The following is an 18,704-nucleotide window of genomic DNA, read 5'->3' as shown; positions in this document are numbered from 1 at the left end:
TCCCACGCTTTTTTTAAACTCTCTCACCATTTTTGTCTCCACCACCTCTCTTGGGAGCGCAAAGTGGTTTACAATCAAACTGGAAAACAGAAAAGAACTACAAATTCATCATTGGAAAGATTGAAAAGGGGGGGCGGGGCTAACCATCAAAATCAAATTAAAGAAGGGTGAGCTCAAGGCCATCCCCGCCAAATGTATTTGAAGAGGTAGGACTTGAACAGACTTAATATAGGAAAGTTCTGAATGTATATCTTATGGGAGGGAATTCCACAGTACAGGAACAGTTGCAAAAAAGGCCTAGTGATGATTGGATTGTAACTTAGATGATCTGACGGAGTTGAGTTGGTGTCCTGTAATTGAATGGAGAGGGTGAGAAGGTTTATAAGGAAATAGAAACGAAGGTAGGTAGCTTAGATAAAGAGTGCAGTCTTACATGCCAATGAGAGAAGTTTAAATTGGATTAAAAAAGGGATGGGCTATTTTTTTCAATTGTGGGTGGCCACAGTTTTTTTTTTTTTTTTAAATGTTCCAATGCATTTTTAAGGTAAATTACTGGCAATTCCATGTAAATGCTCTCATACCCTTTCCATATTTTTAACAAGCAGTTTTAATTCATTGTGTTGATAATACCCTACCTGCCTCTTAGGGCTCATTTTACAAAGCCGTGTTAACGGCTTTATCGCATACAACTTTTTAGCATGCGCTAACCCCCGTGCTAGCCGAAAAACTACCGCCTGCTCAAGAGGAGGCGGTAGCAGCTAGCGTAGTCGGCAAATTAGCGTGCGCTATTATGCACGTTAAACCGCTAACGTGGCTTCGTAAAAGGAGCCCTTAATTGTCCTACTGTTGTTTTTAAAATGAACTTTTCAGAAGAGGGAGCACCTACTCCATGAAATTTATATTTTATTTTTTTAATAGAAGTACAGGTGATTTTAAATGGTTCTTTTTGTGACTGGAAATGTTTGTGTGTGACTGGAAATTGGATGGCAACCTCTTCTCACTCGAAACCAGCTGAATTCCTTGAAAGCAGCCCTGATATCATGTCACCTTTTCTCATCTGCGGTTGCCTTCCATGCAAGTTTCTTTGGCGCTCAGTTATACAATTCAGAGCTCATTTATGAATGGAGGGGGTTTACAGACAGGCGGAATACTTAATATTCATCTCGTGGTCACATCAAATTGAAATAAGATTAGAGTGAGCAAAGAAAACAAGCCGAGACAGACTGTGAAATTGCTCCTGACAGGATTCGCACTGTTATGGTTTCTCGCTTAAAATGTAGCTAGGGTATTGCTTCAGCTAATATTTGTATTCGGTCTTTTTATTCTACTTTTTTTTTCATACTTTTTTTTTTTTTTAGCTGACTAATAGAAATAAAATCTGACATTTTTCTTTTAATTTCTCTTCTGTAAGCCCCGTGTGCTGTTTTTTTCCCCCTGCTAGGAAAACTCAGTTTGAAGGTATTTATGCAAATAGCCTGTGGTTTTCAGGCTGTTGAGGTAAGAGGGAGAAAGTGTTTTCGTACTGCTGAAAGGCAGCTTCTTCTTCCTTTGATGCCGTCAGAAAGCCGGGAGCCAGGCTCAGTTGTGCCGCTTGACTGGCCCCCATCCTCCCTCCCCATCCCATCCGTCTGTCTGCCTTTCGTGAGGTGTCGCTGCTGATTTACTCGGCCACTTTGACCTTCCCGTCGCCTCTGAGAGCGCGTGACCTGAAGTGCCCGGAGCGCTGGATGCCGGCGCTATTGTTCCTCGCAGGATTTCCTCGATCTGGCCGGGGGCCACTTGCTGCTTTTTTTTTTTTTTTTTTCTCTTCTTCTTTCTTTCTCTCTGTCCTAAAAGGCGCAGCAGCCGCGTTCGCGGGCGCCCAACTTGCCGGAGTGAAGAACTAAAGGCGAAGTCAGCTGACTGCCGCTGGCCAATGGGGCGCGCCGTGATGTAAGGGCTGAGCGGCGGCGGGCGGCTTCTGCAATCGCTCGGAGTGTGGGCGAGTGTGAGGTGCCACGGCATGGCCGGCCCGGCGTGGGGGGTCTGAGAGAGGCGCTGCGGGGGCGCCATGGATGAGCCCAGCATTCTGAGGAGGAGAGGGCTTCAGGTAGGAGCGTCGGACAAGACTGTGCTTGAGGAATGGGGAGAGCTCCGGAAAGTTCCTCTTCAGGTGTCTGTAGTGATGGCAAAAGGGCGGGAGGGGAGAGTCGTAGCTACTGTACTGTCTTTTCTAATGCCACAAGTGTTGATTGTTAGTGGCTATGAATGAAGACCGATCTCTGAATTTTCTCACCATAAACAAGCCTTTTCACTTTTATGGACTGGTCCGCAATTCTGGCTTTTTTTTAAATGCACAAGTTTTTTAAAAAAAATATAAAGTCAGCAAAGATGCAGGAGCATGTGCAGGGAGCAATTTAGGTCACTATTTTCCCTTATCTGAGAGGAAGCAAAGCTTTTCTGTAGCAGCTGTATACTCTCACTACAGATGTGTCCAGCTGTAGATACTAGTTTAGAAATTTTTTTTCGGTGCCTTCTGTGTTTAGTTACAGAGCAAAATGTAAACAAAGAAAGTGGGGGTGGGGGGGGGGAATCGATTGTATGGTTTACTTTACATATGATTTGAAGGGAATGTACCCTCTTTTGGAGAGAAGTTATGTAGGATTCCAGTTATAGTGTGGTGCTGCAGCAGCATTGAATTCAAAATTTCCAAACTTTGCTACCTATTGTGTGTTGTGAATAGCTCACCTGCTGTCAAACAGTTGAACTGTTATCTTACTATCAAATCCTACAGCTGTTATTCCAGTTGCTATTTTTTTTTTTTTAAACTGTGCATTATGATAATGGTAAAATCAGGACATAATCCCCTCTCATCTGCTTATCACCTTCTTATCCTGCTATGTCTTCACTGCACCATTCATATTTCCAGTTCTGGTGACATAAACCTGACAAGAGTATGTTCAAGGATCCGCTAAAACATGCTTTGCATGAGGCTTTCCCAGACAGAGGGCGAGAGCTTCAGAGAAGAGAAGGATTTCCTATTACTGAACCAGCAATTATCCACTGAGTAATGTGAATTAAAATATGTCTCGTGGCATATATTGGACGGGAGCCTTCTACACTGTTGAAATGAATGTGTACAACTGCAGTGCATAATGTTATTCATAAATTCTACAGTCTGAACTGCTGTTAAGATGATCAATTGCACTTTATATATACCCTTATTTATGATTTCAGTCATTTACAGCAACTGATTTGTTTTTGGTTATTTTTGAAGTGTTCATTTTTATTGTGTTCTTCCCCCTCCCCCTCCATTGAAAAGCATATTTGTTTCCTGCCATGAAGTTCACAGTTCTGATAGTTGTGCTAGCTAGTTTCTACTATAGCTTGAGAAGAGTCTTCCCCAAAGCCATTATTAGTAAGATTCTTCAACCTGGCCAAATCTTCACATTCAAAATCATTTCCTTCCATTAAATATACACTTTACTCCACAGGGAGGGCAGTGGTCAGTTTGTTGATGCATCTTTTCAATAGATCAATCAATGTCTTCCTCCCAGTTTGCTGTAGTACAGTTGAGGTGAACCTTAGGGTCATGATCAGGAGCCTTTTTTCCTGTTTCAGTAAAGTTATTGTTCATGCCTTTTGCACTTGAAATTACATACTTCCTCTTTGCCCAATTACAGGAATATAGAATTAGATCCAGGAAGTGCAAACAATATATTCACCGAGGGAAGTTAGCAACATTTGTGCTTTACCACTTTTCACTGGGTTTTTATTTGACCTTAGTTTAACTTGGTGCTTCTCACTCTTTGTATGCACATCAATATGCAATTATATGTCTATGTCTATGTATATGTGTGTGTATATATAAAACAACTTGTTAGTATGCTACTAAAATCAATATATATATATTCAGCTATTGTAGTCAGATGCACAGCTTCCTAATGGATTCTTCTATGTCTTGCTGTGCAGGAAGAACTGACATTGGGGAAAAAGCTGTAGCTTATGATACCTGTTGGTTTTAAACTTTCTGTGTGTTATAAATGAGGATCATTTTGCAAGGTATCCTATGGAATTTTTTTTTTAAGAGCAAGAACATGGGATTTGAAGTGTTAAGTCAATATCACTTTTTTCTTTTTATCAAAGTGTTAGAAAAATCTGACTATTTTCTAAAGTGGTCTCCATGGTTTCTGAAATGGGTACTAAAAAGGTAAAAGTAGTGACACAGAATGATAATTTTTTTCCACGGGTTGGTAATACAACTCATGCCTGAAGTTAATATATTTTTCAACCATGTTTAACAGGGCACCTTTTCACGTGCTAGGGTCCTTATTTAATGAAACAATATATATTCAACCAATCTTAATAAGTCCAGAAGCTGAGGTGGTGGAATAGGTAATGTGGGTTTGGATGGAATCTGCACACTCTGAATTACAGTGCCTGTTCTGAAAGAGAATTAAATGTACTTTCTTACCTGGTTTAATGCCAGGTGCTAGAAAGGTGCTATAACTGTTGTATATTTAGGGTATATTTTTTTTTTTTTTTTTAACAAAATAAACAGCATAAATAAAATCCTAGGATTCAGTTTCTGCCAATGGAATATACCCTTAGGGGTCCTTTTATCAAGCTGCGGTAGGGGTTTAACGTGCATTAAACCGCCTGCCGCGCTAGCCGCTAACGCTTGCATTGAGCAGGCATTAATTTTTTTAGCCGGCTGTGGGGGTTAGTGTGTGAAAAAATGTTCGACGCGCTAACCCTGCTAGCGCGGCTTGATAAAAGGACCCCTTAGTTTCGAAAAGAACAAAAGGTTTGACTGAATTCAGTCCCCGTTTTATAAGCTATAGTTTCATTCACCTTTTTGCATTCTAGTTTTGCATAAAGTAAGCCATGAGGGTGTGCTGCAGCATCCCTGTAGGTGCCTTTTGTTGAGAACATACTAAATGCTTTCTATCAGGAGCACAAAACAAGAGACATTCCTTTGAAACTAAGATCTGGAACATTTAAGTGTGCAGATCTTAAAACTGCTGCTGAAGACATGATTTTAGCTTGAATCTTAAGTTTCCTGGTATATTTTGTAATCTGTTGAACGCCACTGCCAGAATTTTCACTGGCAAGAGTGTTTTTCTTTATCCCAGTAATCTTGGGAGTATTTGTGTAAATGCTGATATTTTAGTTATTTATATGCATATATGATCACAAAGCTCTGTCAGCTGGATCCGGATTCACAGGCCAGGGTCGATACAGTCCTGTGTTTACCCTGTTGTAGTCTTGGATGTGTAGTCTTCTTGTTTTTCTTAGGGAATGCAATGGGGGGAATCAGAACTAAAAGTCCCTGCATAGAACAGGGTAAACCCAGCACTGTGTTAACCCTGTCCTGAGAATCTGCCATTCTGTAGGTATGCACCTATCTTTGATAGCATGTAGGTGTACATTGATTCTTATGGGTGGAGTGCATGTTTACATATTAGAACATGTGCATTAGTGTTGCCCTATTCAGGAAAAAATTTTCAATTTGATTCAGCCTATCAAATTGATTTTTTGATTCGATTTGGTTTTCCTGCCCAATTGGGTGGTTTTTTTATTTTTTTTTTTCAAACATCATAATGGGTTTATTTTATAGCCTCTTCACCCACCCCACCCCCTTTTCCCTCTCCAACCCACACTGGCGCTGTGATGTATACAAAATAAACAAAAAATACTTTTCCTCTCTCTGTTAAATCCTAGCTCACGTTTGTGGTCTAACACTAGCTTTGGCAGTATACACATTTCAGATTTGACATATTGTAATCACAAAACAGAAAATAAAAAATTTTTCTACCTTTTGTTGTCTGGTCATTATTCAAATCATGTTGGTCCCAGGCTCTGGTTTCTGTTTGTTTTCTGATAACTCGCTTGCCAGGGTCTCCTGCCCATTTGTCATTTTCTTCTTTCTCTGTGCTAATCATCCATCATCCATCTCTGTCCTCCCCTTCCGTTTCCCTTCCCTCCCCAGGAAGTCTGGCATCTTTCCTTTTTTTCATCTCCATCCCCGCAGCTGCAGCAATGGACCCCACCATCCCCAGATCCACCATCTCTCCTTTTCTCAACTACCCTTTCGTCCAGCATCTCTCCCTCCTTCCCCACCACCCCAGGGTCCACCATTTCTCTCTTTCTCTTCCCAACTACTCTCCTATCCAGTATCTCTACACCATCCTCTGTGTCCAACGTCTCTCCCTTTATGTTCCTTCCCTCTCTAAATTCCATTGCACACCATCTCTCTCCCTCTCCTCTGTTTTTAGACCCAATATTTCTTCCCCTCCTCCCCTTCCCCCTCCCTCAGTCCGACATATGCATGTCTCTTTGGATCCCCCTTCCCTCCCTCTCTCCATGTACTCCTACACCAGGGCCCCCTCCCCAAAGCCTGCATATTTCCCCCTTCTTTTTAGCATCCTCCGGCTTCCCCCCTTTGGCCTCCCAGTCTCACCTTCAAAGCTAATTACGGCAGTCTGCAGAGGATTGCCGGTGCTGTAGCGATCCTAGCAGGCTGCCGTCGGCTTCCACAGCACATTCCCTCTGCTGCAGTCCCACCCCTCCTCTGAGATCAGGGGTGGGATTGTGGCAGAGGGAATGTGCTGCGGAGACCCATGGCAGCCTGCTAGGATCGCTACAGCACTGGCGATCCTCTGCAGGCTGCCGTAATTAGTTTTGAAAGTGAGACTGGGAGGCGGGGGGGTGGGAGCTGGAGGATGCTAGAAAGAAGGGGGGAACATGCAGGCCTTCGGGAGGGGCCCCCTAAATACGCAGAGCCAAGGGTACCCAGCGCTGGTGCCTATGCAGCACTTCCCAACTGACCCTCCCCCTCCACCCCCTAAAGCAAGATCAACAGCTGCAGTGGACGGCCAGCAGGAGGCTGTGCTCCCGCTCCTGCTTTAGGAGACCTGAAGGTATGGGGAGGAGGAAGATTGGTCACCGAATTGGCGAGCCCAATTTTTTTTTTTTTTTGTATGAATCGATTCACCAAAGTGAATTGATGAATCGATTTGAATCAGCGAATCGGGCAGCATTAATGTGCACATCTTCCCAATCTAGGCATAAGAATTTATAGCACCTTGAATACATTCTCGTTCTTAAACACATACATATGCATATACCTGGTTATATAAATATCGTGTAAAGGAATTTTGGCGGAAAAGCCTACTTTCCCTTATAGGTATCTCCAAATAGATACCTTCTTGGCCTCTTTATAGACTTGTTCTCCTAATATATAATTTAAAATCACCGCCATTACAAAATCAATCATTCCTTTCCTAAAGTTCTGTGCTCTTTAGTTTGAAAATGATTACAAGTTGTTCATGCAGGGGTTATTCTCACTGCGAAACCTACAGCATCTTGTACTGTAGTTTAGTAAATTGATAGGGGTCTCAATAAAGAATTTAGGGGATCATTTGCTAAAGGTTAATGTGCAGTAACACCATTATCAGGCATTACCTGCTGCAGGGGTCCATTTCATTGCAGTGTGCTCTGTGGAAGATAACACATGATAGTGCTGTTACCTTGCGATAACCTTTAGTAAATGATTCCCTAAGGGGTAAATATTCAGCCTGCGGTGGTCACCATTTTTATTTCTGGCGGTGGCATTATCCCCAGATATTCTGTGCTGGGCCATGTTTGAGTACCTGCATTGAATATTTGAGCATATGTGGCCAGCTAACACATGATTAAATTAAAGGTAGGACTGTGTTTTATGTGTTCCTTTTTATCTGGTTTCCTTATGTGGTTAAGCACTGAATATCTGCACTTAACTGCATAAGTACCAATTCCACCCCAGACCATTGATAAATTAGCTGATTTCTGCTTAGGTGCTAATTGTAAATATTCAGCAGATCTAACCAGTGAGTGCCACTGGTTAGCCTGAACAAGTGACTTAAAGAGCCAGGAACTTTTCCTGGCTGTTTAAATTACTTTGAATATTGACCCCTAAGAAGATAATCAGTCTGCTCAAATGGAAACTAAAAAACATTCCCTAGATTCTAATGTCTCCTACTGGATGCTTATGTGTGATAGTTCTCCTTTTTGTGCTTTGTTTGAAATCAGAACATCTTTATGGGGGCTGGGCGCCTCTTCTGTGTTCACTGCTTGCAATGCTTCAGTGGTCCTGGGCACTGAGGAAACGCTCATTTTTTCTCCTCATTAGCAATCACTTCTGTGGGCCCCACAACCTGCTGCTAAGTTATTTCACCTGTGTAGGCAATGGATGAATGAATGGAGAATATGTTTGTCAAACTCCCCAGGAAGCTGTGGCAGCAGGCAGGTCTCCTTTTGAAAGAACGTAGTATATAATCCTGCTTTTCTGAAACAATCTGGAAATGGTCCCTTGGTTTCATGCTGTAGTGGAGCTCTGAAATTAAGATAGCTGTGACATTCTTAAGTCATAGAGCTTGGCTTTTTGCCTAAGATTTTATAGCTTGTACCATTCATCTTATAGTGCTCTGTGATAATTGCATTAATATCTCTTGACAGTAATTGCGCTATAAAGTTCAGTATTTGGAAGGACTGTGCATACCCTGTAGTACCTATACTTTTGATGGACCATGAAATTTTTATCTTGTCAAGGGAATTGAGTAGACACAAGAACATCTTTGTACATTTTCAGAGCAGCACAAAGTCTGTCACTAATATTTGTAGCACTTTATCGTAGTCTGTGTGATACTTCTCACCAGTTTAAACTTTTCCTGGAAAAAAAGGAGGATGTAAAATATTTGTGTCTGCAGTTAGTGTTTTTAATGCATAATAGTGACGAGTTTATTTTTGAAAGGGAATATGGGAATGCCAAATGGCATCCAGTATGGACCTTTGGAGTTCGACATGCTATTCAATATCTGAATGATATAATATTAAAGAAATACTTCTAAAACTAAAAGAAAGTTTATTGATGAAAACCATGGAATAGTGCTAGCAACTTTAACCTGTTTTACTCAAAGAAAACAGTTGCTGTCAAACGACATAAATACAGTGCCCTTAAACTTAGGCTCAGTACAGAAGAACATATGAATTGCCATCCTGAGACAGACCGAAGGTCTATCAAGCTCAGTATCCTGTTTCCAACAGTGGCCAACTCAGGTCCCAAGTAGTAAAACAGATTTTATGCTGCTTATCTTAGGAATAAGCAGTGGATTTCCCCAAGCCACCTCAATAACGGCCTATGGATTTCTCTTTTAGGAAATTATCCAAACCTTTTTTAAACCCCGCTAAGCTGATTTCACCACATTCTCTGGCAATGAATTCCAGAATTTAATTACACCTTGTGTGAAAAAAAATATATTTTTTCCGGTTTGTTTTAAATGTACTAATTTGTAGCTTCATCACATGCTCCCTAGTCCTAGTATTTTTGGAAAGAGTGAACATGTGATTCACGTCTACACTTTCCACTCCACTCAATATTTTATAGATCTCTATCATATCACCCCTGAACTGTCTCTTCTCCCAGTTGGCTCATTCCTTTTATCATTTTTGTCATCCTTTTCTATATCTTTTCCAATTCTGCTATATCTTTTTTGAGATATGACGAACTGAATTGCACACAGTATTTCTATCTCTAGATCATAGATAAATGTTAAAAAGCAGTGGTCCCAGCACAGACCCCTGGGGAACCCCACTATTTACCCTTCTACATTGAGAATATTGACCATATAAACTGCTCCCTGTTTTCTGTCTTTCTACCAGTTCTTAATCCATAATAGGATATTACATCCTATCCCATGACTTTCTAATTTCCTTAGAATTTTTTCATTAGGTACTTTGTCAAATGCCTTCTGAAAAATATCCAAATACACAACAATAAACCAGCTCACCTTTATCCACGTGGTCATTTACCCCTTCAAAGAAATGCAGTAGAATGGTGAGGCAAGATTTCCCTTAACTAAACCCCTGAAAATTCAGACTGTGAGGTGCTTGTGTTTTGGACGTCAGATTAATAAGAGTGCCTTAACTGCACATCCAGAAATGGACAGGTTTTTGAAGGGTGCTTTGTGCCTCTGTCCTCCGGTGTGACAACTTTTTCCGGCATGGAATCTTAATTGGTCCTCTGGGCGCTAGCTAGAGCACCCTACAAACCTCTAGATCAAGATGGTGTTGGAACTACAGGCTTTGTCGTGCAGCGATCCCTTCCTCAGAATTTCAGATTCAGGTATGATCTCACACATAGTCCCATCTTTCTTTCTGAAAGTGGTTTCCAGCTTCCACATCAACCAAAGAAGTATGCTTGCCTGCCATCACTCCCTCAGGATCGAGAAAGAGTGATCAGGTATTAAATTATTAGATGTGTGCAGACTCTTACTGTGGTATCTAGAGGTTGCAATTTTGAATGTGAGATCATTTGACTGTCTGATCATTTGCTTGTATTGGCAGCCTCAAAAGGGTCCATTTCCAGTTGGATCTGTATGGCCATTTCTTCAGCCAGTGTTGGAAGTGAAAAGCTGGCCGCCTTTATCCGTGAAGGCACACTGCACTAGAAGTATCACTTCCTCATGGGCAGAATATTTGATGGAACAAATCTCTAGAGAGGCCACTTGGTCCTCTTTCTATACGTTCACAAAGTTTTACAGGGTGGACGTGGCGGCCAAACAGGACTCCGCATTCGGATCATCCATTCTGTTAGCAGGCTCATTCGTCCCACCTAAACTCAAGGAACTGCTTTGATATGTCCCAAAGGTTCAGGAAAAGCGTGTCTGTTGCACTAGAAGGAAAGATTAGGTTCTTACCTTGGTAAGTTTCTTTCTAACAGACAGACACTGATTAGTCCCACTGTGCTTTGCAGGATTAGCCAAATAGCCAGCAGCAAACTGGGACCTGAGGTTCTTCCTCTGGTAGTAGGAACATATAACAGTTCTAACTTGAGTAGAATTGTCCCAATACATCTATGTTTTCACTTATTTAAAAACAGTGGAAAGAATGAAAAGGTGAAGAGTATTTTTATAGGAATTGATATTTTTCTCTTACACTGCCTATATATTTTGTATGTATCTGTAGAATCTCCAACACTTTTAGTGCAGGTTACACTCAGGTTGGTGACTTGTTTATTTTCACCATTTGACTGTCCGATCATTTGCTTGTATTGGCAGCCTCAAAAGGGTCCATTTCCAGTTGGATTTGTATGGCCATTTCTTCAGCCAGTGTTGGAAGTGAAAAGCTGGCCGCCTTTATCCATGAAGGCACACTGCACTAGAAGTATCACTTCCTCATGGGCAGAATCTTTGATGGAACAAATCTCTAGAGAGGCCACTTGGTCCTCTTTCTATGTGTTCACAAAGTTTTACAGGGTGGACATGGCAAATGTCTAAGTTTTGTTTTATCTCTTATATGTTACTGATATGAGAAGAGCTGACATGTTTCTTGGGGGAGAGTTCCCTTACTCCACCCTATCATGTTTCTTCTCCATGGCTGACAATCCTCTTTGATATGAACTGAGGAACTTGAGGACAGCCCAGAGGTATGAGAGGCAGAGCAAAATAATGCTAATAAGGCTCTCTACAAGAATTCTTGCAGGAAAAGATTGACTACCCACAGGTTCAGGAATAGTGTCTGTCTACTACAGTATATCGCAAACTGTGTGCCCCACAAGATTTCACGTGTGCTGCGAGACGCCAGGGAGGAGGAGAGGCGCCAGCACCATCTGACTGCCTACAGGATGTGCCTCTCGTGGGGAGACACATCCTGTAGGCAGTCAGCCACCACCAGCGCCTCTCCTTCTCCTCCTCTCTGTACCTCTTCTTTTTCAGCACCCTCCAACTGGTGGTTCAGGGCCCCCATCTGGAGGGCCTCTGCACATGAGCAGATGTCAACGTGATAACATCACGGTGATGTCCATGAACTTCCAGATGCCCTCGAGTCGTGGCTAGTTTAGTGTGTCACAGCTCGTAAGGTATGCGAGACATTGGTCTACTAGAAAGAAGATTATTGAGGTAAGAACCTTGCTAAAATTAAAACATGGCTCGCTGAACACAGACTAATATTGAATTTTGGTAAAAGCTGCTCCTGTTGGTTAACAGGTCATATTCCAGCACCAAATCTGATGCTGAATTTGGATGGGACTTTAATTCATGCATTCTTTGTATCAAGATTGGACTACTGTAATATTGTCTATGCAGGTTTATCAAAATTTAACTTAAGACGATTGAAAACTTTACAGAATGCGGCACTTAAGTTGTTAGGTCATAAAAGCAAATAAGATAGTCACTCTTCTCTATTTACAATACCATTGGTTACCGGTTTTGTATAGAATTAGGTTCAAGGTATTGCTCTTAACACATAAGGCATTACATACATGTGAAATCGGTTACTTACAATCATTGATTATTACTTATACACCAAGTCGGACATTAAGATCTTTGCAAGACAATAGATTAGTCATTCCATCAGTATATAGAACAAAATGGGAATTGACACGTAATAAATCATTTTTCTATCTATCTCCTAGTCAGTGGAATCTACTTCCACAAGACATTCATACTGAAATGAATTATATGACATTTAAAAAATGACTGAAAACGTATTTTTTCAAGAGGCATTTGGTGTCAATGCTACTCCAGATGAACATATTCATTAATTTGAAGGATTAATAGGCAATTGACCTATTTTGGTTTTGTGAGATTAGATATGAGTATTTGAACGTCAGAGAAAGGGGAGATATGATTCAGACGTTCAAATACTTAAAGGGTATTAACGTAGAACAAAATCTTTTCCAGAGAAAGGAAAATGGTAAAACCAGAGGACATAATTTGAGGTTGAGGGGTGGTAGATTCAGGGGCAATGTTAGGAAATTCTATTTTACGGAGAGGGTGGTGGATGCCTGGAATGCGCTCCCGAGAGAGGTGGTGGAGAGTAAAACTGTGACTGAGTTCAAAGAAGCGTGGGATGAACACAGAAGATTTAGAAACAGAAAATAATATTAAATATTGAACTAAGGCAAGTTACTGGGCAGACTTGCACGGTCTGTGTCTGTGTATGGCCGTTTGGTGGAGGATGGGCAGGGGAGGGCTTCAATGGCTGGGAGGGTGTAGATGGGCTGGAGTAAGTCTTAACAGAGATTTCGGCAGTTGGAACCCAAGCATAGTACCGGGTAAAGCTTTGGATTCTTGCCCAGAAATAGCTAAGAAGAAAATAAATAAATAAATAAATAAATAAATAAAATTGAATCAGGTTGGGCAGACTGGATGGACCATTCGGGTCTTTATCTGCCGTCATCTACTATGTTACTATGTTACTATGTTATCTTGGATGTGAATGAGTTTAGGTCTTTTCTATCCACAATGGAGTTCCCTTTTATTTTCATTTATTTGCAATTTGTTTTATTTTAACATGTATTGGTACTTTTATGTTATCCACTGAGAACTTGTGAAAGATTTAGTGTAATATCAAATTTTAATAAAAATAAACATATTGTTACCTTATTTAGGTACCCTTTTACTAAAGTGCATTAGTTTTTGCACTTACCACACATGTTTAATGCAAAAATTAATTTGTGTTAACTTCAGGGGGCATGTACTGCATAGCACCTGTCTTTATCGTACAGGGCAGTAAGGTAGCACAGCACTGATATCACGTTACATGCTGTGTGAGATAGTGCAGGAGCACTAGGTCTATATATCTGCCACTACAAATCATTTCTATAGTGCTACTAGGCATACACAACATTGTACACATTATATGCAGGTACTTTCTCTGTCCCTAGTGGGCTCGCAATCTAAGCTTTTGTACCTGGGGCAATCATGGTATGTAATGTGGTGCAGGTCCAGGAAACAGCAGAATGTGATATTATTACAGTGGCAACCCCCTCCCCCCCTCCCCCGCCAATACAACTCAGTCCTCCCCAACATCTCAAACAACTGATCAACCTTTACCCCACCAAACTGAGTAGCTTTCAACCCTGATCCTCCTCCTAACCCCCCCAAACTGAATAGCCATCAAACCCAATCCTCTTCCGACATCCCAAACATAATAAATCATAGCACTGATTTCCCTCCCCCCCTCTTCTCAGTCACAAAGCAGTAGTGGTGTGCACTGCCAAGTCATGGTGACTGTTTCGGATCCTGGTGCAATCCCAGGCAGCAGCAGTGGCACTCCACTGCTACCCAAATATCACTAGGCCACCAAGGAAGCCCCTAGTAAGTCTGGGAGGGGATTGAGGGGGAGTAGAGGGGAAGGATCAGGCTCTCAGATGAGGATGCTTTTGATGAAGGGACCAAATTTAGGAGGAAGTAGTTGAAGCCATTGTAATGGGGGGAGGCAGAAATCAAGGCTATGATCTGTTATGTGTGGAGTGTTGGGAGGGGAGGATCAGGTCGATGGTTATTCAGGAAGGACCTAGCGAAGCTTGAAGAATGGTTTGGAATTTGGAAGCTAAGATTTAATGTAAAAAAAATAAAATAAAAAAATGCAGGTCATGTATTTAGGTGCAAAAGTGCAAGGGGAATGGTATAGTTTAAGGGGTGTAGAACTTTTGTGCATGAAATAGGAGTGATGTGATGATCTTAAGGTGGTTAACAGGTAGAAGAGACAATGGCGACAGCTAGAAGGATGCTTGTATACATAGGGAGAGGGATGACAAGTAGGAAAAAGCAGGCGATGATGCCCCCTGTATAAGACTCTAGTGAGACATCATTTAGAATATTGTGTACAATTCTGGAGACTGGAGAGTGTACTTTTAAAAATATGTAAACAGGATAGGAATCAGTCCAGAGGACGGCTACTAAAATCAGTGGTATATGGCTTAAAGTGTATGGAGACTTTGGATGAAAGGTGGGAGAGGGGAGATATGATAGAGAGATTTACATACCTCTGTGGCATAAATACACAGGAGGCATGTCATTGAAATGAAGCTCTGGAATGAGGGGGCATAGAATGAAGGTGAAAGGGATAAACTCAGAAGTAACTGGACAGGGTGGTGAATTTGTGGAACTGCCTCCCATAGAGGTGGTAGAGAGGAAAAATGTATCTGAATTCAAGAAAGCTTGGGACAAGAACATAAAATCTAAAGGAGTGAAAGGGAGAGTACTTAGCGTAAATGGGAAGACTGCTTAAGCCATGTGGTCTTTATCTGCCTTCGTTAAAGGAAAAACAGGTTTGGGTGCCTTGGTTGTTAGGAGGGGTTTAAGGTTGGTGGCTAATCTGTTTGAGGTGTTGGGAAGGGGGAATTGAATATGTGAGCAAGCATCTTCTTTAAAAGTGTGGTGCACTACTGGATTGCCAATGGCACAGCTGCACACAATGTCTCTTCCTAAGATGATGGGAAGTTCAGCTGCGCCACTGGCAGTTGTGACAGTTAGCACATGGGACAGACCCATGTGCTAGCTGTCACAGTTAGCCATTGCTCTGCTCACCCATTTCATACCCAGAAGCTGTCTTGTCCCAAGTTGCCAGCTCATGCTAGATTTTTAACACAAAGGCTCCCTTTTCTGTTGCATTTGACCAGTAGCATGAGCTGGTGCTACTGTCTATTGCGCCAAAACCCCCGCATTGGCTGCTTAACATAACTTAGTGGAAGGGCCCCTTAGTGTGCTATGTACCAAGGCTCTTCTGTGCACATTAAATTGAGGTCAGAAGACATTGCATGTTTTTAAAATTAATGCCTACCCACATGTAAATGAGGGACCATTGTTTGCAAATTTAAGAGGCACATGATAAGTAATATGGAGTTCTCGCATATACTTGCTGTTTTTTACCATACAGCTTCTAAAAACTAAAATATAACCTCTGATGCAGTGGCATAACCAGACCTGAAATCTCAGGTGGGCCCAGAGCTAATATGGGTAAGCAGCATTTCTTGGTATACTATTAAATAATGCCTTAGAGTGCATTTGATGATGATGCGTGCTGTAGACAAGAACCTTTTTCTGACTTTTTAGTAGGGTGGAGATGAATGTTGCCAAGCATTATTTCCTCCTCAATCCTGCTCTCTCAAGACCCAGGCCATAAGAGGTTAAAATGTGAGTTCTTCCACTAGGGTAAAGGGGATAGGACTTGATGGACCACTCGGGTCTTGACTGGATGGACCACTCGGGTCTTTATCTGCTGTCATTTACTATGCTACTACATAAACTAAACCAAACTATTTCTGTCATAAAATCTGCATGTGGGGTTAGTCCACACTCTTAAATAGATCTGCATAGGCATCACAGGAGACAGGAAATTACAACATCTCAGTAGTGCCATGGCCAATAATATATGAGGACTTGTACCAGATGTATGGGTGGCAATTTAAGATTGGATGTTACATGCTTCTTTGCCCCATTAAGTTGAGGTCACAGCATAGTTCAGGAAGTACTATAATAGAATGTGCAAGATACCTCCGAGATCTGTGGGCTTTCTCCAGTAGGGCTTAGGTATCATCCTGGGCAGAGCTTAGGTCTTTTCTACACCAGGATATTTTCAGGGCAGGCACTGCATTTATTTTTCAGGAATTATCAGATTGCCATATAAAAAAAGGCACTGGTGAGTGAGTTAACAGAAAACAAACAGAAACCAGAGCCTGGGACCAACAAAAGGTAGAAAAAAATAATTTTATTTTTTATTTTGTGATTACAATTGTGATTACAATATGTCAAGATTTGAAAAGTGTATCCTGCCAAACTGGTGTTAGACAGTGAGCATGAGCTAGGACCTAACAGAGAGAGGAAAAGTCTTTTCTGCTTGTTTATTTTGTTTACACCGCAGCATGGGATTGGAGAGGGCAAAGGGTGGGTGAAGAGGCTACAAAATAAACCCGCTAGGATATATGAAAAATAAACCCACCCAATTGGGCAGAAAAATCCAATTGAAAAATCGAAACAATAGGCCAAATTGAATTGAATCAAAATATTTTCCCCCTGAATTGGGCTGCACTAGTAGGAAAGAGAAGCACTGCAGGTAAGCTTCCAAGGGTTAAGATAATGGACACGTAATACACCAAGAGTATAGGGAGAACTAGTATCCTTGGTTTGCTGCTTAGAGTTGAGGGGACATGGGGGCAGGGGGAAAAAGATTGTGGAAACTATGATACAATGATATTAGCTTCCTGGCTACACACAGATTTGCTCTGCTTCCATTTGCTGGAGGGAGGGGCATAACTCTCTGGTCTGGCAGAATTCAAGAAAAGAAAATTATTAGGGAAGTATAATTTAACCAGAAGTGAGACATGAAAAGATGCACTTTTAAACAGAAGCATATACCTATCTGAACCGTCTAATCTAGATAATGAAAGGCAAGCCCAGTTGGCTTATCCAGTCAGTCCAGTCATTCGTATCCAGATTGCCAAGTTATATATAAAATTGATCTAACTTTGAGCAATGGTGACTGGTGCCTCATTGGTTATACCTCAGTAAATTAAAGGGTAATAAGTTAGAAAGAACTAAAAAATATAATAGGATGAGACGCCTGGCATGATTTTGCCAAACCAGGCGTTCATTTTGGCTGTTTGGAAAGAGAGAGTTCTCTTGAGAAATCTCTTCAAACGACACGATTTGACAGTAGGATATGTGAATAACTGGACTCTACATGTGGGCTTATTGGAGTGATTTAAAGAGAGGAAACAGAGTATGACTGAATGATCAGTGTCCTCCCTGGTAAAAGCTTAGTAGTGGAGTGTTCCAAGATTCTCTGCTGGGAATTGTGCTGCTTAACATATTCTAAACTAAACTAAAACTTAAGTTTATAGACCATGTCTTCTCTATAAAAACAGAGCTCGACTCGGTTTACAGTAAAATTAATAGTAAAGAAAATGGAGGAGAGAGAGAGATTTTACAATTTTGAAAATAACCAAGTTTTCAGACATTTACGAAATATTTGAAGAGAGCCCAGATCTCGCAATTGTAGAGGAATATTATTCCATAATATTGTTATTTTGAAAAATAAAGATTTCCCCAATTTGCCAGTAGAGAAGATGCCTTTCGGTTGGTAAAAGGAATGACGAGGGAGGTGATCAAGTTTCTAGATCACACAAATTATTCAAGGGTACTAAAATGACAGGTGATTGTGAGGAAAATTTGTAAAAAGTTCTTTTGAGACTAGGATTCTGGGCATTTAAATGACAGATCCAATTTAATATGAATGAACTTAAACTGATACACATAGGGAAAACTAATTGTAACAAGAGGTACAAAATTCTGGGTCTTGAACTAGGATTGACCACCCAAAGAAAAGATCTTGGAGTCAACATGGACAGAATGTTGAAATTTTCAATCCAGTGTCTTGACTGCGGTTAAAAAAAAAAAAAAAAAAAAAAAGCAAATAAAAAGTTATGATTATTTGGCAAGAAATGGAGAACAAAAGTAAGAATTTCATTATGTCTCTGTATAGGTCCATGGTGCAACCACACCCTGAGTATTGGGTGCAATTCTGGAGGCCCCATCACAAAAAGGATATAGTAAAACTAGAAAAGGTTTTGAGAAGGAAAATGATAAAAACAAGTATCTTATACCCCCTCCAGAAACTGACTTGGCTTCTCTATGGGTTTTCTTAGGCTTTTGGAACTGCTGGAACTCCTGTCCTGAATCCCTAGCCTTTTCTAGAGGTGCCTGCTGGTCTGTACATAGTCTGTGGTTCCAATGGAGATCCAGGTGCATGAACCAACTGCCAAACACTCTGCGCAGTTGTGCCCTTCTTACACCAGTACATAACGTACAGCACTGATAATTGTAAAACTCTCAGTTTGCAGTTCTGGGAAATAGGTGCACCCCCTAACTCCTCATTTCGGTGCATACTGTTTGTCCAGG

The 18,704-nt window shown here is 41.2% G+C and overlaps 1 protein-coding gene across 4 annotated transcripts in view; it reads left to right on the top strand.

Moving 5' to 3' along the window:
- Nucleotides 1–18,704, top strand: part of MAST4 (microtubule associated serine/threonine kinase family member 4) — a 924,748-nt gene that overhangs the window by 297,425 nt on the left and 608,619 nt on the right. The window contains exon 1 of one of the 4 annotated variants that reach the window (XM_033929952.1): nucleotides 2,012–2,089. The exons of 2 other annotated variants lie outside the window; for them this stretch is intronic. In XM_033929952.1, coding sequence (XP_033785843.1) covers nucleotides 2,051–2,089 — 39 coding nt within the window. In that variant the 5' untranslated portion in view covers nucleotides 2,012–2,050. Of the gene's footprint in view, nucleotides 1–2,011; nucleotides 2,090–18,704 lie in introns of those variants that run through there. One more of the 4 variants, XM_033929931.1, reaches the window with a different exon arrangement.

This window comes from Geotrypetes seraphini, chromosome 1 (genome assembly GCF_902459505.1).
Source record: "Geotrypetes seraphini chromosome 1, aGeoSer1.1, whole genome shotgun sequence".
Taxonomy (NCBI): domain Eukaryota; kingdom Metazoa; phylum Chordata; class Amphibia; order Gymnophiona; family Dermophiidae; genus Geotrypetes; species Geotrypetes seraphini.
The sequence above is the reverse complement of the archived record's forward strand: the minus strand, read 5'-3'. Positions and strand labels throughout refer to the sequence as shown.